Source organism: Puntigrus tetrazona, chromosome 1 (genome assembly GCF_018831695.1).
Source record: "Puntigrus tetrazona isolate hp1 chromosome 1, ASM1883169v1, whole genome shotgun sequence".
NCBI classification, from domain to species: Eukaryota; Metazoa; Chordata; class Actinopteri; order Cypriniformes; family Cyprinidae; genus Puntigrus; species Puntigrus tetrazona.
Genome location: NC_056699.1, coordinates 6182631 through 6206438, shown reverse-complemented (window position 1 = coordinate 6206438; position 23808 = coordinate 6182631). Strand labels below are relative to the sequence as shown.

General features: G+C 37.6%; 1 protein-coding gene across 1 annotated transcript in view; it reads left to right on the top strand.

The window, feature by feature from the left end:
• Positions 1 to 1292: 1292 nt before the first annotated feature.
• grin2ab (glutamate receptor, ionotropic, N-methyl D-aspartate 2A, b) overlaps positions 1293 to 23808 on the top strand; it is a 66524-nt gene continuing 44008 nt past the window's right edge. Inside the window, exons 1-3 of the mRNA XM_043241594.1 lie at positions 1293 to 2066; positions 2625 to 2809; positions 6244 to 6639. Coding sequence (XP_043097529.1) covers positions 6259 to 6639 — 381 coding nt within the window. The 5' untranslated portion in view covers positions 1293 to 2066; positions 2625 to 2809; positions 6244 to 6258. The remainder of the gene's footprint in view (positions 2067 to 2624; positions 2810 to 6243; positions 6640 to 23808) is intronic.

Here is a 23808-nt window from a genome sequence, read left to right as displayed (position 1 = left end):
CTTCAAAATCAAGTTGCGGAAAGTAGGTTGTCAAAGTGGGTAATTTCTAAATACGAATATATAAAGGCTGACCTATAAAGAAGTAATTATAATGCTCATGAGGACAAACAGCAAAACAATGAATGCTCCTGAGGCACAGCTTACGGATGCATGCCTGCGTGTGTTTATGCTAAATGGTTAAATGATATATATGTTAAATGGTTTTGTAGTGTTACATCATACTGAAACGTAGTTTCCTGGTAACCATAAAATAGTGGGCTGGCTGGTCTGTGTTGTGAATGTCAGTATAAAGCGCCAGAAATGCTAAAAAAAATCGATCTTAATGTTTCAAATAAGGTTTAACCATCTCTTTTAGAAATATATTTTAAATATATCGTTTTTTTTCAGGGTGCACCAGTGGCAATTCTGACTCACTAGTACCCTAGGCGAGATAAGACATGACTAGGCCCAGGTTGTTTTTTTTTATTAAGCATTTTCTGTGTTATTTTGGGGAGAGAATCTTCAAAATTAATTTTAATAAAACATTGCCGAGTATTGTGCTCTTATTGGTTAAAGAATCAGATGGTGTTTCATTTGATTAATTCTTTGGTAATCTGCTGAACTTTCTGTGAAGCAGATTTTGTAAGGTTAGACATTACCAGAAGGCAAACACTTAAAAAAAAAACCCACAGTAATGGTGCCGCTTAATTTTTAAAGATACATATATTTGCATTAAAATCCACTTGGCTCAAAAATCTGAGGGGACACGTGCCTTCGGAATATCTATACTTAAACACGCGGTCATAAGCTTAAAGTTTAAAAGACTTTAAATAGACTTGTCAAGCAGTTTTCCCTTTGACTGGGTGAATGATCTTAGAGCATAAAATCATTTGATTTAATTGCATGAGTTGAGGATCATAACGTCTCCCGTGGTTTTCCTACAGGGAAATTACACAGCTGGGAGCGTCTGACTCATAACGAACCACCAATTTTGGCGCAAACGGAGCAAGCCCAAAATCGCCGTTTTCATTGAGACAGACAGGAGTCGGTTCGTTGAACTGTTTTGCTCTCTTTAACACGTGGAGGCGACCGTGGATGGGACTTGGTTTTGCAATATCTAGCGGGAAAATGACTTGTTTACTGAGGCGTCGTGCGATTGAGAATTTTCCACAGTTTTGACGCGCCCATCGCGCGCAAGGACTGTTAATGGTGCTCATTATCATTTGACTGTATTCATGTGTGTGATGGAGAGAGAGAGAGAGAGAGAGAGAGAGAGAGAGAGAGAGAGAGAGAGAGAGAGAGAGAGAGCCTCAATCTACTCGAGACATGGAGTGTGCGCCTAGGAGCAATGGTCTGTAAAGTTGGATGGAAATATGAACGCGCCTCATAACCAAATGTTTTCCTCAAATTTTTAAAAGATAAGACCGGTCCTTGTGCATCGACAGGCGGAAAATCGGTATATGAAACGTATGTTTATGTTTAATTATAGGTGGCAAGGTAAGAGAATTGAGTTGAATTTGGCGCGGAGCGCGTGGGAGGCATTGGCAAGTACAGTCTCAATTCAGCGCTGAGATGTTAAGGAGCGTACATGCGCTCGACAGTTTGCCATGATGTCTCGAGTTCAGTCGATGGTGTCGCAGAGGAACCTCTATCCAAAATACACCTCATCCCCGTTATCGACGTTCTAACGACTGGAAACGGCGCGTCGCTGTTGTTTTTCCCCAAAAGGATGCGATATTGACGGAATCCCCCTCAGAGGCGGCACACGGACCTGTTCCACAAGCTCCACTGCGGAAAGCACTCGGCTTTCAGAAAACAGATAACAGAAATATTAAGGTGAAAAATCCAAGTGGTCGTTGTATGTCGACTGAATCACTCAACGGTTTTTTCCCTTTTCCTTTTTCTGGTTAATCTGCGTGAGGAACGGACACGGTAAACACAAGGACACTGGTGGAATTACGCCGTTAAGAGCGCCGAACTTGACGGATTTGTTTATAAAGAAAGATCAAGGTTATACGATGAAGACCACCGAGGACGCGCTTTAATTTCCCGACCGGTGTGTTGGACATGTATAACGGGGATATTGGGTGAGTTGCTCTCTTTTTACTTTCAGTAAAACATCAAAGAGCGTGTTTATTTTCCCTTACCAAAATGTGGGCTCGCGCACTCGCAGCCGAGCGGGAGTCGTCGGTGCTTCCCGTTGACGAAACCGTCGGCTTATTTTTGTGACGGGAGAAATTATTTCAGCCGCCTTGATGCGCAACACCTGCTGCGCGAGCGAGCGCCCTACATAGAGACGAACCCCGCGCGCGCGTGAGGGGAATACCACACCGGCCGTTATTTAAACACGCCGGGTCTCTCACACACCTTTCAATCACTGTCCACACTCTCGACGCTCACCGATAGGTGTTGTTTGAAACCCGCTTATGTGCGTGTTGGAGCCAGCCTCCGAGGTGACTTGGTTCCGTGCGGGGGAACCGTTACGCTTCCACGCAGATCAGTTTGCCCACTCGCGAAGCCTCTCGGCGTGGCTTGTCTCTCGCAGACCACTGAGCACGAGCGAGAAGTTATAGAAATGCACTAAATAATGGGTTCTGTCATTTTTGCTACCCCGGTGTAAGGATTTCGATTGACTTTTCCCCCAGAACACTGAACACTTAAGCTCCCGTCAAGGTGGTTCGCCGAAGGTCTGGAAAAAAATGCGCCGAGAAACGCGCCTTCCCTGTGAGGAAATCTTGGTGGATAGCATTCACAAGACGTCGGTCAGTTTCACAGATGGCACATTTCAACCACGGCGAGTCTTCTTCACTGACACCTCGTGACACGCAAGGTAAGATGGGTTTTAAATATTGAAGGTTTTGGTAATAGGTGTGAAGCGGCTGGGAGGGAGATCCGACAGGGGGCGCCGTTGTTTCGCGGGTTCGCTCTAAACGGGGAATGAGGGACTTGCAGATTTGGGTGCAGTCACGTTGTCCAAGCACATTTTTGATGTTTTCCTCTTGCTTACAGGACCAGGCCTGAAATAGTCTTTCCTGCAACGGAGGATACTATTTTAGAAGCTGAAATATTTTTTTTTTAAACCTCCCCCTTCCTTCCCACACGTTCATGTATAGAGACTTATACATGTCTTGATAAAATGACCTTAACTGAACGCCCAGATATAAACGGCGATGCATTCTTACAGTTGCTATATCGGGCCAACTCTTGTGATGCCTTAGGCAAGCAACATAATTTAATCAAATACGTGAACGCAGACATGAGCACTTGGCTAATGCGCTGCCATGTTGAACATACTTAATGCGCTCTTGTGGTGGTACCAAACGTCAGGATTCAAGGGGGCAGTGGAGTTACCTTAAGTCTCTTGCAATTAAAATGAAATTGGCTGTAATACGTACTGACTTTAAACTCGCATAGCAACTGTTGCTTCACCCTATCGGCAGCTGACCTGAAAGAGAAAACGGACTATGTAGCACCACAGATTTCTATAAATTTTGTAAACCGTCTGCATTCAAATGCATAGGTTCAATTTGTTTTGGACCGTAAACGGAGACTATAGGAGCGTACGTGCTGGTCAGGAAAAGAGATGGATGGGGGAGGAGGACCTAGTGCAGGTGCTTATTTTGAGAGTACTCGTAACTATTGACCCCTCCACCTTTCCACACAGTCAAACTCAGAAATCCACCCACAACCTCCCCATTCGCTTGCGAAGAGAAGTGATCTCAGCGGTGATATTCTGCTAACAGAGGAGCCGATCTGCACTTGGCACTTTATGCTGTGGTTTTGAATTATGAAATATGGGCTGTGACAGGCCATCAAAACTGTGGTTGGTACTTCCAGGCATATACTCAAACCTCACTTGTACAAACACTCCTATTGGCAAGACGCTTTTGGCAACGTTGCTTAAATTTTGATGCGTAAAAAATCCATGGGTCTGTTTTTGTATGTAAGCGAAACGAACTGTCTTTATTTTGATCCTTGGCCGCTCTTCAGTTGCATCCTGCAAGCTTAGGGTGAAGGTGACGTCTTATGTGACTGAAAACATTACCCACCGTTTACTTGTAAAACGTCCAACAAATATGACATGTGCACATGCAGGACGAGTGAACGAGATGCAGAGTGATGCACTGCATTTGCAAACGCTAAGTGCTAGTTCGGGGTAGACTTTAGGGCATGCTTGCTTTGCGGGCGTAGCTCCGTGAGAATGCCAATTATGGACGTTAGCAAGTATACTAAATGAGAAAGTTACAGGGGTAACAGAGCACAACTGCCTGTCTCTGGAATCTCTAATGTGGTCATTGAGGCATGTACCACTTTTGGACCCTCACAAACTACCAGTGCAACCATCAAGAACGCAATTAGGCAATTATGTGATTGGCACTAATTAGTATGCTTCACAATACAGCCGAATGTTTAAGCTGTCAGAAGCCAAACCCGCTTACTATCTGCTATAAGTGTTTGCCAACAATTGAAAAATGCATCAATAAATTATTAGTTTATCAAGTGTTAAACAAGGCTTTGCTTAATTTATTATAAAATGGCATTGTAGGAGGAATTATATATTGTATCAGTAACAGTCATTCACTTCTGCTCATGCATAATAAAATTTGTATATTAATTGCATATATATATATATATATATATATATATATATATATATATATATATATATATATATATATATATATATATATATAATTGAGTCCTTAAGAGACTTTTTATTTATGAAAGGCAGATAAAATTATTAAAAATTAAAAATGTGCTGATGTTGAAAATGTTCATGTCTATTAATTCTCAACTATCCACATGTATAGTAAGTCTTTGCAAAAAATATTCCATCTAATATTCCAATGTAGGACGTTTCTGTTAAGCTGTGCATTCATGAGCTTCTGCATTAAGCTTTGTCCTTTGTTGAGGACTGGTGATATAAAATGGTAGTTTTCATAGTAGCTGATGGCAGCACATTCTTATCACATCATTCATTGCTGAGCACCCCAAACAAAATCCCAAAATTCAAGCTGTGGAGGCTAGGGTTTATTTCATTTTATTGATTTTTGTGTCATGATGAGTATTGATTTTAAATTACATGCCCTGGCACATACAGTATATTAAGAGATTTCATGATGCTATTGTATATATGCCCTGATTGTGTGTTACCAGTGTCCTTCTCTACCAGTCAAATGAGAAACAGGATACTTGACTCTACTAATTAATATATTTTTGTTATAATTCTCAACATCGCCTGAGTACTTTTTCATTTGTGGTTATTGGCTATGGCTCAAGGTAGTCGGTGAATGAAATGGAGGTACGGATATGACTGATGACTAAACTCCAGGGACGAAGCAGGTGTATCCAGTGACATTTCTTAGAGTGAAAAGTTCAGAGTGAATTCGATCAATCTTGCTATCAAAGAATGTTTGATAGCAAAGTATCTCTCCACCTTGATAAAAGGATCCAAATGAACAGAAAAAAATCAATACCCCCTTTTAACTTAAAAGAATATTGTCAGTCATTCACTCACTGTTCAGTTGTTCCAAATCTTTATGGTTTTTCAATAAAGGAGATTTATTGGAAAGATGTTCACACTGCAGTTTTCCTTACAGTAAATATTGAATAGGGTTTTAGAGTGAACTATTCCTTTAAGCCATAAGTACAGTTTCCTTCATTCCTAAGTTGACTTGTACATTAAATCTCTCGAGATTGAACCATCTTTGAACCGCTGACATCAGCGCACTTAAATTTAACCATGTGTAAGCTGTTCCTTACTCATGAAGTTATAATGCATTCCAGTTAGTGCATGGTTTCATCAATTATTACTATAATTTAAGAGACAGCTACACTAGCCATCTGGAATCATTCAGGCATCAAATTCCGCCTAGAATCGTAATAAACTATTGAAGAGTCCTATCAATTAGATGGGCCATTTAAATGCGACCAAGATGACATATTGTAAGACAGTACATCAGCGTTAATTGCTAATAAGTGAACCACTGTTCCATTTAACTGTTTAGGCTAATTGAAAAGTATTGACTTCTAAAGATTGAGTAGCTGAACAGAGCACCATATCATCTTAACCTTTAAAAGCGTGTCTTCCGGATTCGCTTCCCAGTTCCTCTACCTCTGAATCATTGCATGCAAAGTAATAGGCCGAAAGTAATTTATGAATGTAATTTACGTTATCTGATTTTGGGCTAGTTGAGATCGGGTGAAGCTGATTGGTGAAAGTCGGCTTGTTTTGAATGATTTTAAAACTTCTCATCTTAACAGGGGCTGAAGCCAGGAATGATGGGAGCTGTAGTCTGCTTGATGGTCTTATGGGCTTTGCTGGGTTGGTCGCAGGCCGCAGAGAAGCCTCCATCCCTGAGTGTAGCGGTGATACTGGGCCAAACCCCAACCGTATCCGAATCAGCCCTGCGTCCGGTTCGTGGGATTGGTGCGCCTCTGGATGTGACTGTTCTCAGTGTCCAGGTGAACCAGACGGACCCAGGAAGCATGCTTACGCACCTGTGTGAGCTCATGTCCCGACAGAGACTGCACGGGCTGGTCTATGGAGACGGCACGGACCAGGAAGCCGTGGCACAGATGCTAGACTTTGTTTCCTCTCAGACTTCCATGCCCATACTGGGAATCCATGGCGGCTCTGCCATGACAATGGCCGAAAAGGTAAGCATTCATTACTCCCTTGCTGGCTCTATGTGCTGTATTTTGACTTTGCATTTACAGCAATCCACCGCAGAATATTTCATCATATTTGGCATCATTTGGATGTTTTCCACCAAGGCCTAAACAGAAAGCTAGATTTCTAATATTCAGTGCCATGTTTTGGATTGTCTAGCTGCGTGGCATTAAACGAGACACAATTCAGATACCTGACAGATTTTCTTTATCAGTCATGCCATCTGCATCAGATATAGCCTGACGGATTGCCAGTCTTCCTGTCACTGTCCCTCTGTCTGTCTATTTGTTTCTGCAAAGTTGGCAATGAGCTGTGTTTATAGCAAAATCGGTTGCAGTTGTGTGGGTGTGACAGAAACTTGAGGCCGGGGTAGTGACAGAGCTGCCTCAAAGAGTTTAGCATCAAAGTTTATGATCACAAACCGATTCATTGGTGCCGTCTTTATTTTGCGTTAAACATCAATGATTTTTTTTTTTAATTTTTAATTCATTATAAAACGAATACATTTGACTATTAGGCTATTGCTACACAGTCTTCATACCAACGAACCGTAGAAACTTCTTGTAGACGACCATGTCATCCCATTGCATCATCTGGCTGAGTTCACTTCAAACTACCCTTCCAAATAGTGATTTGATAATTTTAGATGAACGCACAATCCCTTTTAACAGAGATGAAATGCAACCACAAAGTAAGTGGACTGTGCTAGTTTGTCAAAGCTTGTGGTTAGAAACGTTTCTCACTTAAACCAGACAATGGATTAGATGTTTTAATTCTTATGTAAGGTTCGTTTTTATGTGATTTAGTAGATTCCTTTTAAGTCCTGCTTTAGTATTTTGTTTTACTATCTGCTTATTCTTTCATTATATGTATGACAAGTTATTTGTGATGGCAAGTGTATATATTGAAAGTTGCTTAGAATTCATATGGTTCAGATTTTTCATTATCTAATTTCCTCTGAGCGACATCCTCCAACTTTATATGTGACACATTAGGCCCCGGTGCTGCTGTAGAGCTTGGAGGGTAATAATTGAAGAGACTCTTCAGGAGGGAAGCGCTGCTTAGGGAGTCAAATGCTGGGGCTGATGTGAATGAAACTCAAACATTAAGAGGCCCCCTGCTTGCTGTCTCCCATAACACTTCTCATCCCTTCTTTAAATCATCTCCCAGCGTTCCTTTTGATACCGAGGCTGATACAGCCTTGGCTGTATTGGCTGTGCAATAACATGTCAAGCACAGTGCATTTGCAAGTCTGAAATAAACAAAAATAGAAAGGCAGAAAATATCACAATTACTGTCAGATCCTTTCACATTTAATAAGGAGTCAGTAAGATTTTTTTATGTGTCTGTAGGAAATGTGTCATCCACTCACCAAGGCAGCATTTATTTGATTAAAATACAGTAACAGTAATATTGTGAGAATGCTATTACAATTACAGTAACTGTTTTTATATACATGGAAAATGTTTAATACATATGTAATTTATTCTTGTGTCGGCAAAGCTGAATATTTCAGTTCTTACTGTCACATTTAGTGCTCAAAAAACATTTATCAAGTTGAGAACGTATAATATTTTATTATTTTCCAATGTTCCTTTATGAACGGACAGTTCAAAAGAAAAGCATTGAGTTGAAATATAAATCTTTGTAAAATTCTAAATGTTTTACTGTCACTTTTGATGTTTTAAGTATAATTTGTTTTTGTTTTTTTAAATCTGTCAGATCTGATTGGGCTGATCAGAATAAAATGCTTCAGCGTCAAATTAGTTAAACGAGTTAACTGTGTTAAATTGAATAAATTTAGTGTCTAGACATATTTACTTGGTTTATCACACATTTGCTATTTTAAATTTTAGTTTTTGCATACTTGATGCTATTAGCACATGACTGAAGTTTTTTTTATTTAAATAACAAATTTGATGAAAATTAAGTCAAGAATATAATTGTACTATACTGTTAGTATTTCAGTATTATAGGTAGACCCGTCTCAGTTATCGATTGTCTGTTGATCTCTAAGTTCAGAACCTATTATAGTAGTAATTCTTTTCCCTCTTGAAGCACAAAAGAAGAGATTTAAATAAGAAGGCGTTAGACAGAGCCATGTAAAGATTTTTCAAAATGTGTCATTTTGGTTTTTCATGGAAAAAATGCTACAACTTTTAAGGGTGGAGTAATTTTACAATGCCATAATTTTAGATTTTGTGTGAATTATTGCTTTATTAATGTTTCAGAATGGCCTTTATCTCTATAGTATTATACATCCTTTCTCTCTTGTACCTCTGTGTCTCTTGGCCTTCTTTGATCAAGTTCAACTGCATGTCTTTTTGCGGTGTACTCTGGGGGGAACGTGAGTGTGTTTTGAGAGTGAGGGTCCTGGAGGATGCTTCGCTTCACTGTAAACCCAGATTTTCCTTCTTATGTTATTAAAAATGAAGGCGCCGGGACGCATCTTTTTATCCATGTTTCCACCTCTGATCTGGGAAAGAAAGGGCAGGGAGCACTACCGTACACTGAGGGGGCAGGACTGAATATTCGATGAGCTGCTTTATGTGGTTTGCATGTTCAGTTTCTGGAATGAGATCTGGGTATATGCATTTAGGGTCTATATGAGGGGACAGAGAGAAAAAGAAAACTGGAGGAAAAGAAGGAAAGAGAGCCAGACCTGGAGAGTTAAACACTAAAGCTGTTTTCTGCCCCATTGAAGCTGCTTTTATCCCATCTGTATTAGAGAGGTGCATTATGGGAGAAAAGAACAAAATAGAGGGGCTGACATAAATTAAATATGTAACATACACTTACAGGCGGACGTGTACAGACACACACAGTCCTTTTCTTTTTCGCTTATCCATCTCCCACACACTCTCAAATTTTCTTGTTATTCATTTAACAATAGACTGAGGTTGCACTGGCACATTAGATCATATGATGTCATCAGCAGTGCCAAATAAGTGCCTGTAAAAAACACAGTAACTCACAGAAAACCCACTCGAAGGGTAAAAGCCAACTCGTCTCTTAACAAGATTATAAGACACTTTGCTGATGTCACCGTGACATTAGTTTGATGATGTCAGCCACAATAAAACTCTTATTCACTGGATGGGTTAATGTTACTTCTATGTTTTATGTTGTTGTAGCACAAAAAATAAATATTTGAAATAAAATATGTAATAAAACAGAGGGCATCTTTGTGATTGAAAAATGAATTTCAAATCATAATGTATACTACATTACAAAGGTTTGGGGCTGGTAAGATTTTTTAAAGTTCCCCTGTTATGCTATTTTAAGGATCCTAATATTGTTTTGGGTTTCTCCTATGATTTTGTGATTTGTTTTCTGAAAATATGCATTTAACATCACCTCATTTTCCAACAATTCTCAAAACAATTCTCAGTTCTATGATTCAGGCTCTCTGAACGCCTCCTTTCTGTGAGCCTTCTCTTCTCTCATTGGTCAGATGGCCCAGTCTGTTGTGATTGTTCTACTGCTTACAGCGCAAGTCCATTGCCATAGTTTTGTGTTTTGAATGCTCAATAGAAAATATAAACATCTATTATTTTGTAAAACTTACAGGCCCAGTGGAGCCAGCTAGTCCAGAATAAACTGGTTACTGTCCTTCAAGAGCAAATGGTCTGTGAATACCGCAATGAACTCCCTGAGATTAGAAAAGCAGTTGTCAGTAAAATGGCATGTTTGAGAGCAGATATAATTGTGCACAACTGGCCAATGTAGAACATAGATGGGCATTATGCAAATGTGTTACCCTGCATAGTCAACGCTAATGACTCGATTATGCTGTTCAGAGTTGATTTTTTTTTGGAGAGACATAACTTTTCTTATCATAAAAGTTTAGCTTGCATATTATTTGCATTAACATGATGCTACATTACACACTGCATAAAAAGGCAATATTTAAGTATTTAGTCTTTTTCCTCCAGTTTGAATCAGTTTAACACATTTTTCTTGAAAAAGCATCTAGTATCAATAAAAAAATTAACTGAATTGTAGTGTATTTATTACTAAAATTTTTACAGCACGAAAATAGTTTGGATGTTTTTGTGTCATTTAAGATGTCACTTTTTATTTAGCTTAGAACAGCATTCTGTCATTTTGAAATACCGAGCCAGCTCTTGTTTACACTTCACCTGTGTTCCTACATTCCCAAATGCCCCCAAGGAGGGATCACTACAGCTTAAGTGAAAGTCCTGTATAAGCCAAAATAAACTTGTCCTTCGTTATTTTGTGTGATGTATCGCTGCGCTTCAAGCAGACACCAAAATAAAGTTACAATGGCGGACCTAAGCTGGAATGTAATTTAAGATGCTTTACAAGACTCCGGAATGGTACACAGTGGACAAACGATCTGCCATCGCTCAATACTGTATGATAAATCCTTCTCTCTCCTAACAGTAGCGCCTTGATGGCCACCTACTTATTTTGGGCTGTGCCACAGTGACTCACTGCAGTTCTTAGACGCTGTTATAGATGGATTTGGCTTACAGAGATATGTAATTAGAAATTAATTTACATTCAGTTACTGTCATTAAGAAAACGGATAACAAATCTCTAGCCAAGTCAGTGTCACCTCAAGTCAGGTTACAGGGAAGCTCCCATACTGTATGTGGCGCTTTCAACTATAGGATCAGATGGAGCTTTACAGGTTTTTTTTTTTTTTTTTTTAGAAGATAAAGCTTTCAGACCTTTGTCAAGTTTCGGGCTGTCCCTTCTTCCTTTAATCTCTGCAATCCCTCTATATGTGAACCTTCCTTCTCCCCATCTCTCTCTCTTTCCCGTTCTTTTATTTTCTTTCTCTATCATTCTTCCTTCAGGGTTTATCAGAAGAGAGGGTCTACACAAAGGATCCCTCTCCCTGGCAGACCACCAACACGTCTTTCTCATCCTCACTTATTTTCTTTCTTCCTATTCCTCTCGTCACTTCTTTCCCTGGGGTTGTAAAGGACAATCGGCTAACATGGAGATTGGTGGCTGCATTCAGGGCCGAATGAGGTCATTTTCCCTCTTAGCGCTGCCTTCACTGGAAATGACAGTCTATTTGGGAGAAGAACGGGCAGAACAACTCGGAAAAACCTTTGAAAGCAGCTTTTAAGGGCTAAGTTTAGATTCCCTGTTCCACAGCCTTCTGCGTTTTGTGCGACACTAACTTTATGAATATTGTATAGTGAAGTAGACACACAGGCTAATTCATTTAGAGTGAAACGTTAACCTCATAATTCCTACTGTTTTTCGGATTTGTCTTGGGCCAGAGGCTTTTCTTTGTGTGTGAGTGTGAGAGACTGAATTATAAAGACAGGCGATGTGAGTTCGAGAGATTATGTTAATATGTTGAATCTGATCTTTTTTTTTATGCATCAGGCAGCTTGAGTTGTCACCAAAAATTATATTCTGAATAAATGTTCTTGTTTTAACAAAAAAAACCTTTGTGAATTTAATTACAAATAATAATAAGTTAAGGTCAAATCACCATATTAAAATGATTTTTTAATGATCATGTGACAATAAACAGTGGAGTAATCCATCAGGAATAAATTAAATTTCAAAATATGTTAAAGGAGAATTTTTTTAAATCTATATAAATAAATTTTTACTGTATTTTTAAACCAATCAAGGCAGCCTTTGGTGAGACTTCTTTTAAAGATGACACTAATCTAGAGTTTACCTTTATTTATTTTAGGTGCTGCTTCATAGAAAATGTCCATGTTTGGTCATAATGGTCTAGCAGTCATCGCATGATCAAAGACTGCCTGGCGTAGGATTAGATGCAGAAATGTGTAGCTGTTCAAAGCGCTGGGCCACAGTAGCTGTGTGTGGGACTGATCACCCCTTATGATTCACTTCCATGCTCTGTCTGTTCAGGCAGAATTGCATTTCTCACTTTTCTATTACCAAACTGTATGTCAGTACATGTACATTCTCCAGATCTTTTTTTAAAAAAAATCAGGCTGAGAAACTGAGGAAATGGTGAGATTCTACACCATTAAATTGAAAGGTTCCAGTTAAATCCATTTACTCTTTAATGTTTTTAAAGCAACTCTTATAATCAAGGCTGCATTTGTTTGAACAAAAAGTCTAAAAACTATAATATTGGTAAGTATTATTACAATTTTTTATTATTTACAATTTTCTCCTCCCATTCTTCATTAGTTTACTGCCCCTTTCTAACAGTTCTAATTAATTACTACACAGAACCTTTGAACAATGTACATGGTATTTAAAAAAACATATTATAGCATTACATTTTTAGTAACAAATTTATTAACAAATGCACAAAGCACTAACCAACATTGGGTAATATGCATCTAATATGCATTTAATTTAAATCCATTGAATATTTAATAAACATTACTTTGTCAAATTTAGCTGTGAGATCCTCTGCATTGACAGGCCGTATAAAAATGTACTCCGTTTAATCAGTCCATGTGAATTGAACACTGACAGAAAATATGAAATCTGTTTTTCTTTTTTTTCAATTTTTTTTTTTTGTTTTAATTATTATGGTTTCCATTTCTTCCATTTTAATTTCTCTAAGTGAAATTTTATTAATCAGAAAGCATGTCAGATTAATTTAAATCATGAAACTTGCGATATTAAACTGCAATTTATTAAACATTTAACCAAATTTTGACCTTGAGCATCACACGCGCTACAGTAAGTGCGTAACAAACAAACCTGTGCTTTTGTACCATTCATTCACACAGAGACACAGGATTCATAATGAAATGTTTTCTGTGTAATATTCACAGGCACTGGACACTAGTTTTGTGTTTTGATTTGAGTTAAGTGTTGACCTACTTCTGATGTGGCAAATTCCGAGACATTCCCAGTTATACAGTACATTCTCTTGTTAGAACATAAAATCTTGTTTGCTTGTATGCTTGCTTTTTTGTGTTAATGTCATATTCACTGTGTTCTGTGTAAAATTAGTGCTACTCTGACTACAAACGGTATTTACTTCCTTTTTATTTGCATTTTTAACAGCTTCTTTACTTGTGAAAAAAATTCACAAATTTCCTTTTTAAATATTTTAAATTTACTGGTGGTTTTTTTATGTCAGCAATTGTTATACATATGATCACCCACCCTACTCTTGAAGATACTGGCACTGCCCATCAAAAAAAATATATTGGTCGACCACTAGATCTTAGTGTATAAGACTGAGTGAAAGTGCAAATTCAAACATTTCTCATCGAAAACTGCAGTTACTAATTTTAGCTTTCATTTACTGAATGTCAACAACTGACTTTCATTAGTCCCTTTGTGTTCTCTAAGTAATGCCTTTGGAGAAACAATTGATAAAGTGAAGAACATCTGAGGATTCCATTAAGTCTCTTGCACTTTGAAAGAGGAACCTCTGAGCAATAAATGTTTTCATTGGCTCAAAACCAATAATAAAGAACCACCTCTCCTCAAGAACACGCTGAAAAATGATTCTTGTCAATAAGGGGGTTCTTCACTTCATCTAAGAATCAGTGAACAACCTTCATTTTTGAAGAGTGTATCTGAAAGACCCTGCACCGTACAACCTTCCTCCGTTGTGCCCTTGAGCAAGGCACTTGAGCCCCGTCTGCTCCGGGCATGCTGCAGTTTGGCTGACCTTGCGCCTCATCCCCTTCCTCAGTCTGTGTGTGCATGCGTTTATGAGTCTGCCAGAGATTTACAGAAATAGAACTTTTTATGCACATTACGCTTATGTGACGTATCATTATCGTCCTTTGCCCCGTCATTTTATTTAAGTGTTAGCTCAGTTCATGTCCAACAGGAAATCTTTCACTATTAATTAACTGACAGCATGCTGCACTGTGCTACTGTCAACAAGTTTTAATGGATGATTATGCAATCATATCAGCGCATCACATGCCTGATCTGTATCTCATCAGCGGATATATACATAAATATGTATTTATGCATGTAAATACCTTGACGGCAGCATGTTAATTGCACAGTTGTTGCTCCGCAGGTAGTAAATGTTATAGATGATTTTAGTAATGTGCTGTTAACCGATTAAATATTATAATTAAATCAATGACCTGACATGGCAATTAACTAATCAAATTTATCATGTATGTTAGTGTTTGCTGAGAAAAGCTCCAAAGATAATAAAAAGACTAGATGATTAAAAGTAACTGCAAGTGTAGGTATTCTTATGGTGAAAGTGCGTTAAGTCACTGGTTCTCAATTCCAGGCCAGGAGACCCCCAGCTTTGCACATTCCGCATGTCTCACACCTGATTCAGATCATTAGCTCGTTAGAAGAGAGATCAGATAAGAGGCAGGGGGTCCCCAATAGTGTTTATTTTTTTCAGCTATTTTCAATTTTAGCCTTAGGGCTCTATTTTATGATCCAAGCACATAGTCTAAAGCATAGGCTTTCAACCTTGTTTCTGAGGACCCACTGTCCTGCAGCTGCAACCCTAATCAAACATACCTGAAGCGCCTAATCAGTCTCCTCAAGATTGCTTGAAAATACACTTGCAGGTGTGTTGAAGCAGACAGGACAGTGGGTCCCCAGCAACAGGATTGAAGACCTCTGGTCTAAAGTGCCAGCTATGCAGGTACAGGTACAGGTACACCTTTGCTAGTTTAATGATGGGAAAAACAGTCAGTCTAAAAAGGTTGTCCCCGTTCTCTTAATGAGCAATGGGTGCGTTTGCATAACATGTAATAAACCAATCAGAGTTTATCTCCTACTTCCTATAGGAGCCAGTTGTGCTCACAATCTGCTATTAATTTGGGGGATTTTGAAAGACTAAACGTCTATCCAGAGAGGAAACGTAGCTGCTTGTGCACAAGCAAGTTGGTAGTCTAATTCTGATACATGCAGTGACAATCCATTATGGCATGTAGGCATTTTTATAGTTGTGTAGCCTACACAATAATAATCTTTTACAGTGTAATCAAATGTGTATGCTTTGTGGACCCACCTTTAGGTGCATAATACAGTCTATGAATAATAAAAGAATAGTGCTCACTGACCGTGTTAAATGTCTTTTGTTAGTTTTTGCCTTAACCTATAAATTTTTAGTCAGGTTTTAGTCATCTAAAAATCTCAGTATTTTAGTCTAGACATTTTAGTTTAGTCAACCATGTCCTGTTTTTGTTTAGTCAAGTTTTAGTCAAACTCTTGATGAATTTTTTTGTTACATTTTGAGTAAATGTTAGTGCCATCTTTAATACTGCATTGTAAAATAGTCAAAGTTATCATCTATTGGCCTCATCTTTTTTTAACTAATCAAGCAAAATCAAATTAAAATTGCAGTCGTATGCAAATAAACCAATTTAGTTAAGAAACTCTAGCTAGTTTTTTTTTTTTGTCCATTGGAGTGTCCTCTACATTCCTTCAGGAGTACAATAGAAAGTAAGAGAGGAAGCGAGAGAAAGATGGAGTCTTCCCACTATGCCGCAGGCAGAAATCAGTTTTTTATTGACAAGTGGACATTTTACCAACTGGCTTCAAAAGGTAAAATGTTCTTTTGAAATTACGAAAAGTCAGATGACTTTCTCAGTCCAGCTGCGTTATGTACTTCGAGAAGGGCAAAGAAAACATATTTGATTTACTAAAGGTATACAGCATACATACAGATGACTTATTTTTCATTGAACAGCAAAAGTGTAGCATGTCTGTACTCACGCAGCTTCAGAATATGGTTGTCAGTCCTGTTCAGATTATGTTCATGCACAATTCAGTTATGAAGAGAAAAATCTACTGTGTAATGACAGTGACTACCTTTTAAATTTCATGACTCACAGCCGTGTTTTATGAAAAAGTTAAGTTGTTGCGGCATGAACTGCAGTGATCTAGTCATTGACATGCACATGACATTAGCACGTACGTTGTGGGTTACTCTTTGCTGTCAATCACTGATGTTAGGCCTGTCAGCATCTCTCCGGTTATGAAAAATGGTAGTGAATGGGGTATTGTGTCCGAGAGTGAGATAAAGCCGTTACGTGTGGGGAATATGTGGTGGTAGTAAAAAAACTGAATTGCACCAAAGCAGAACAGAATTTTACACGCATCTTAAAGAATAGAAACGTCTGGAGTTGCCTGAGATGCCAAACTATTTAGAATACAAAATATTTTTTATAGATGGTATAGAAATAAACATTGACATCTTTTATGTGCTGTCGCTGTGGTTACAGGTTTACATACATAAGACTGTTGCCAAAAGGAATTGAAAGCATCCAGAGCAGACAGTACACAATCCACTCTGGTTAGCCATTTTATATATATATATATATATATATATATATATATATATATATATATATATATATATATATATATATATATATACACACACACAATTCCACTGAGTTCCATTTTAGTTGTTTATCATATTTTTTTATCTAAATAAATAATATTAAATGGCAGTCTTATGTAACTAAACAAATGTAGTTATGAGACTCTAAATAGCTTCAGAAGTACAAGAGGCGAGATGACACAGCTGCATGTCTCGCTACAAATATACATACAGTAGTCAGCATTTGAAGTGGATCAAAAAAGTGGATCAAAGTTGTCCTAAAACAAGAACACAATTTTTAGATTTTACAAGAACTGAAGTTTTAATCTACTTCAGATGTTGAATTAAATATAATATTTTTATATTTTCTTCCTGAATAATAATAAAAAGTTGTTGTTAATAATAATAATAATAATAATTATTATTATTATTATTATTATATTACACTCTGTATTAAAAAGTGTTCATGCTGTGTGATGTACTAATCATAATGCAGCAAGAATGATAATATTGTGAAATATTTCAGTTTCAATGGTTTTCTATTTTAATATATTTTAAAATGGAATTTATTCCTGTGATGGCAAAGCTGTATTTTCAGGATCATTGCTACAGTTTTCAGTGTGAAGAAATCATTTTCATATGCTGATTTACTGCTCAAGAAACATTTCTCATATTTTCATGTGCATTATTTGATGAATAGAAGATAAAAAAAAAAAAACACATTTATTTAAAATAGCAATCTGTTGTAATATTTAGTAAGTCTATTCTAAATAAAGTACAAGTGCAAATTAGAATTGTATTTGACACCAAACTTAATTTCTACATTTTTTTTTATATTTGTTATATATACTTCTCATCTGTCATCTCTATAAAAGTAGATAAATTGTCCATCTTGTGTTGTTTGGTCAATATGTTTAAGTAACGCGTAAAGGCCAAAGATATTTGTAATTGTGAAATGACCTGAAGTGCTTTGTGTTCGCAGCATATGCTATCAGTGAACTGAACCATGAACTTAAAGCTTAATGCTTATTATGGTTTGCTTATCATCCAGTACTGGTGGTTTGGTTTTGACATCGCAGTGTGTTATTTAACTCCGCAGCTTCCAACCTTTTAAAAAATGTCTTATTTTATTGGTTTTTAAAGAAATATCAGTCTGCTTAGTACGAGTTTGATTTGTGGTTTTGTGTGTATTTGTGTCTCTGTGTGTGTGTGTGAAGGAGAGAGTTAAAGAGGTGAGGTTCTCTTATGCAAGTCATGGGCTCACTGCGCGTGGGAAGTGTGCAGTATAAACACACTCGCACACTAACAAAAAAAAAAATCAGGGAGAGAGGGAGATACAGTAGCTCTGTTCCATTTCAGAACAAGAAAATTTTTCATTTATTAGTGTTAGAGATGCCATTTTGCCAGCATTCCTGCTGAGTTTACTCTGTCGAAGGTAAACACTGTATTTTCTTTAAAGCTCAGCTATTAAAGAAGCTTTGCCAAGAAACTTATGAGTAGTTGATTCATTTTTTTATCAACATCAAGATTGTAGGTTAAAATGTACAAGGTGATGTGCATATCTTATCTTATTTTAACTTCCCCGAAGGATTTAATCCCAGCTACACTTAAGATTAATATGGCACTGATGAACATTAGGTAGAACAAAGGCAGACTAATTGAGAGTTATTTGCATTATCTCAGGGTCTTTCACAAAATCACTAGTGACATTAAGGGAATGCACTTGCTGAATGTGAAAATGTCTGGGAAAAATGTAAAGGGATAGTTGTAATATGCAAACCTATATGGAATTTTTAATTTTAAGGAACATTTAGTGTTTTGGTTTTAAAGTCAAAACTGTTTGGTTACTAATATTCTTAAAAAAAATTATTTGTGTTGTTCCACAGGAAAAACAAAGATGTAAGGGTGAGTAAATGATGGCAGAATTATGATTTTTGGGTGAACTATCTCTTCAAAATGAAATGTGAAAATGAACATTCTCTGGCTTGGATATTCCAGATCTTAATATCTGCTGGGGTGTTTGGGATGATTGCCAGGACATCGCTGTGTGGTTGCTAATGTGTTCTGAGTTGTTTTTAGTGTGTTGCTGTGCAGTTGCTATGGTCTTCTGGTGTTTGCTAATCTAAAAAGCCTGCCCCAAAGTCTCTGATGTTCTACTACCTAGATAATGGCTCTCGCTCTTTCCCTCAATGAAAGTTTGTGGTACTTTTACACCAGTTTTTGCCTGCCCTAGGCGCAAATCATAAATCTGATCACTTAGAAATGTAATAGCACACCTCTCCTCAGCAAGCAACATGATTTGTGGTTTCATCTGTGTCTGTAGCACGAACACATTACACAATGCATTTTATGCCTTAACCCAAAGCAGGAAGAATAGTGTATGCATATGTATTTTGATTCAGTACTGCATGTGAATGTCCGTAGTTTGAATAGCACAATTAGCAACATGAATATAATGTATAATAATAAATAGGTAAATGTTTATAATATTATGAATCAGTATCCAATTTATTTGTTGTATCTAAGAGTGCGTGACTCATGAAACGACTTAGTCCTGCAGTCTTCACTCCTACAATCACACAGTTGGTTTGACATGATTGGTTTGACCTCTACCAAACAGATACAGAGAGCGAGAGATATTAAAAAAAATAAAAGAAAGCCTTTTAAACATTCTGAACCCCCACACAAAGACAATTTGCAAAGACAAATAACATTGCATTGCAGCTTCTCCATTTGGTTCAAATGTAAGTTTGCAGCTTTTCTCAAGGTCCAAACATCTATGTAGCCAGTAAAAATGTATAGAATCCTATATTCATGGCATTCCAAAGCTGTAAGAACCAAATCAGATGTCTTGGTAAGTGAACCATTTAGCCTAGGAATGATTCTTCAAATGTAGTTTGCTAAATCCAAGGTGAACTTCTGAATGTCAAATGGTTCTGTCAGATGTTTTGTAATAGCCAGCTGTGCGCCACAAATAATACATCTTCCTTGAACTAATTAAACAACTCCTTCAGGCAACACGTCACAAAAAAAACCCATGTTCAGACTGAATAACTGTAAGTAAAGCGTAGTTCCCTTTATGGATGAGTGACTCAACGATATTACACAGTTCATTAGTGACTGATCCCTGGTCCATTTACAAAACTTGTTGAAGATTTTTAGGCCAGAGACAGCAGCCGTTTAAGGATTTTTAATGGTTGACCACTGGCTTGCTCAATCGCTTGTCTCCTCATGCGTGGGATCTTGACACCCACCCAAAATTTTATTGCTGTTAAATGCTTTTTACTGCAGGCAGTTATAAGAACCCTACGTGCTTCTACTTTTTGTCGATAGACACATCTTAACTGCAGGAACCCATAGGAATATACATTTATACCACATTTGATTTTATACTATAAAAATATTTTTCTCCTCTTTTGACTAGCCATGTCAAGCGAAGGGATAAGTTAGTTTCTATTTTAGGGAGTGCTGCCTACTGTAAAACCTTCCTGATTCAAAATCACTGTCCACATAATTTTATATTAAACATGGAATATTTTCTGATTGGCTGTGATTTGTGTCATGCCATGCAGCATTTTCACTTTAAATGAGAAGAGATATTACTTATTGCTGGAGACCTGTCATGTTATGACTGGTTTGGACAGGATGCTCAGCTCTTGAAAATAGATTCTACAGTAGGTCTTACAAGACATCGCATCAACCATGCCTTTTCTATTTAGTAAAAGAGCGGGGAGCGTATTGAACAAAGTGTTTGGAAAAACAAGCCTGACTTTTAATCTTGATTTTAGCGTTAGCAGTCATAGGCATTTCTAAACGCTCAGTTTTACCAAGAGAAAGCTTCAAACTCTTTACGTTCATGAGGATGTGACTAAATTGTGTTAAATGGTGCAGAAAAACAACCAGTAGGAAAGAAGAATCGCAAATGAGATTTAGTTAATATCTCAATTGTTTCTCCTAGACAGCAAAAGGATTGGAAACATTTTGTATTTATTTATTTTTTTTTTGAAGAAACTCTTTTAAAACTCTGAAGTTTTCTGAGCTGCAAGAGAAATGTGTTATTATTATTATTATTATTAATGCTGTTATTATTGTTGTCTGCTATGTCTTTTTCTGTTTAGTAGTGTAGTATTAAAAAAAATTCGCAGTTGCTTTAGTCAAAAATCAGTTTATTTTCTTCGCATTTCAGATTGTTATTATGGGTTTAATGCATGCAGGGTCAGACAGAACAAATGCCAGATGCATTAGCGATTGTCTGATTGCAGCGCAGCATATAGCATTAGCGAGTTGACCGACTCCCCAGAGTTCAGAGTGACAACTTAAATTGCTGACTTTATTTCCTTGAGTGCCCTACATCTGCTGGAGATTGGATTCGTTTACAGGAAGTTACAAAAACAACATACAGACATTAGGATCAGCAAAGAGAGAGAAAGATCTGAACGAGAGTTTAGAGGAAAAGCACAACAAACATATGGACGGAAGGAGAGAGGAAGGGAATTACAGAACAAGACAACAGGGAGAGTGGGATGGGGGAAAAAAGAAAGGAAACACGAAAGTTAAAGTCTTTGAGAAGAATAGTGAGAGGGAGCGGGGAGAATTCAGAGAGAAGTGAGGGAGCGTTCTGAGAATATGAAACACGGTTTTATTTCTCATCTGATATAAAGGATGTTACTCCTCCAAGCCACGCTTCAGTGAGGAAAAAGACACCGCGAAGGATGAATAAACAAAAGAAGTGTCATCGAATCTGAAAACTAATTACAGCCTGACAGAATAAAGCTTGACTGTTCGACTCTCCTCCGCACCAGTGAGGGAGAGACGCAGATGAAGACGTATAGATCGAGGGCCAGATGATAAATATTAGAGGATCTCTAAATACAGGCAGCATCATCATCTTTATATCATCGCCCTGCGTTCCCATTGACTCTCAAAGGCCGCGTTTACAGCCGATCGCATTTTTCAGTGCTACAATGAATTGAATCTAATTTATATAAAAGTAATGCGTTGAGAGAGGGCAGATGAGAGACGAGGGCGATGAATTTAAATGCTCCCTGTCCTCGGCGCTAACCACCTCTCTTATCTCTGGCAAGCGGCGTGGTGTCGCCACGGTGTTGCCAAGGCTACCGGAGCAATAATGGGGTGTTGTCACCGTAACTCCAGCTGTTGCTGTGAAGATTGTAGAGGACTTTTCCCCGGGAACGGGATTACATGCAACATGTGCACCCACAGCCTAACACGCGTGCGCTCGCAATCACACGCTTACTCTCGAAGGGCTCTCAGAGCAGTGGGAGCGAGAGATCAAAATCGTTAGGATGTACTCTGCCGCTCGCGTGTTCCTGCTTTATTAGAGTTATTATACCAGAAAAGGATAGGAAACCACAGGGAGCTTCTCTGTTTCAAAGCTGTTAAACACACGCACATGGGAGCGACACAGTGAGAGATGTATAGCAGAAGAAGGGTTGAGTGAGGGAAAAATTTGTTGGTTTTGATAGTTTGATCTTTTTAATGAAGCCCTCATGGGGTCGAGCCAAACACGCATGGCATCATGGGAACTTTTTCAGCCGTATCATTCATCCCTTATATTGCAGTGCATCGTATATTCTTTACATTATATAATCGTCTTTTGAGGGATGTTTTAGACAATCTTCAGAGACAGTGAAACCTGTACCACGTAGATCTACATGTACAGCACTCACTTTTAATTTTTTTTTCTCAAGTAAATTGTCAAAACAGTTTCATTTTTCTGTCAGGAATCCGTTCTGATTTGCAGTAGATTGCAGAGATTTGGTTGTGATTTGTTTTCTTCTTCTGCTGTGTTACAGTACACTATGCTGTGTTGTTTTTTAATCTCGTTCAATTTCCTGTTAAATTCAGAGTAGGAAACTGGCAGCTCTGGTTGCCAGAAATTCACGCTAAAAATACTGTGACAGTGTTTACGGGATGGCATATTGGTTCCTGTATATTTGACAACTTTTAGCTGTGTGTTTCATTAAGCAATGTAAAGTTAATGTGCCAAACTATGTGCGCTGTTTACCCTGAAATGGGCCAAAAAACCATGGTAATAATGCAGTTGATAAATTATGTTATAGCATAAAACAATATATATATAGTGAAAATGTATAATTGAAGGGCAGGGATATGAAAAGACAAAATATTATCAAGGTAACACACAAAACTGATTTAATGCAATAAACATGAATTAAATAATGTGTCTTACCAGGATTTTTCGGGAATATGCTTTTTGCCATATTAATTATACAGCTGCTCATAATTTTTACTATATGGGGAAAAAAAATCTAATTTTGACACACTGCTAAAAAAATAATTGAAGCTGTAAATGAAGCAAAGAGTATTGAAGAGTATTGCTGTCAGTCTTTGTACTTCAAAATGTCACATGAAATTAGCTTGAAATGGATAAAAAAAAATTCCAATTACATCCTACTTTTTTTTCTTTTCAGTGCATATTTTTACAGTAAAAATACATATAATATGGTGTTAAACCAACGTAAAAATATCTACTCTATTCTAAAAGTTTTGCATAGTGTAGATTGGTTTTTCTTGACCTTTTTTGTCTTTTGTTCCCCCACAGCCCTATTAGTGAAAACGAGACTCTTATACCCATTACACACTTTTTTTTTCCCTTTTCCTTTTCCTAAGGAACTGAATAAATCATGAGAAGTTATTTTAGTCTTTTCTGTTTTATTGATTTAACAAAGTAAAATTGAAATCTTTCCAAGGACCCCCTGGATCCTGTTAAGTGCCCCCTACTTGGGAATTACTGATGTAGACCGTTATGTGATTTGGCTGCTCAACATTCATTCAGATTCAGATTCCAAACCATCCAAATCACTGAAGAGTAACAAAACCTTTTTTGATTGACGTTTGTCAGTTGTGCAGTCAGCAGCGATGT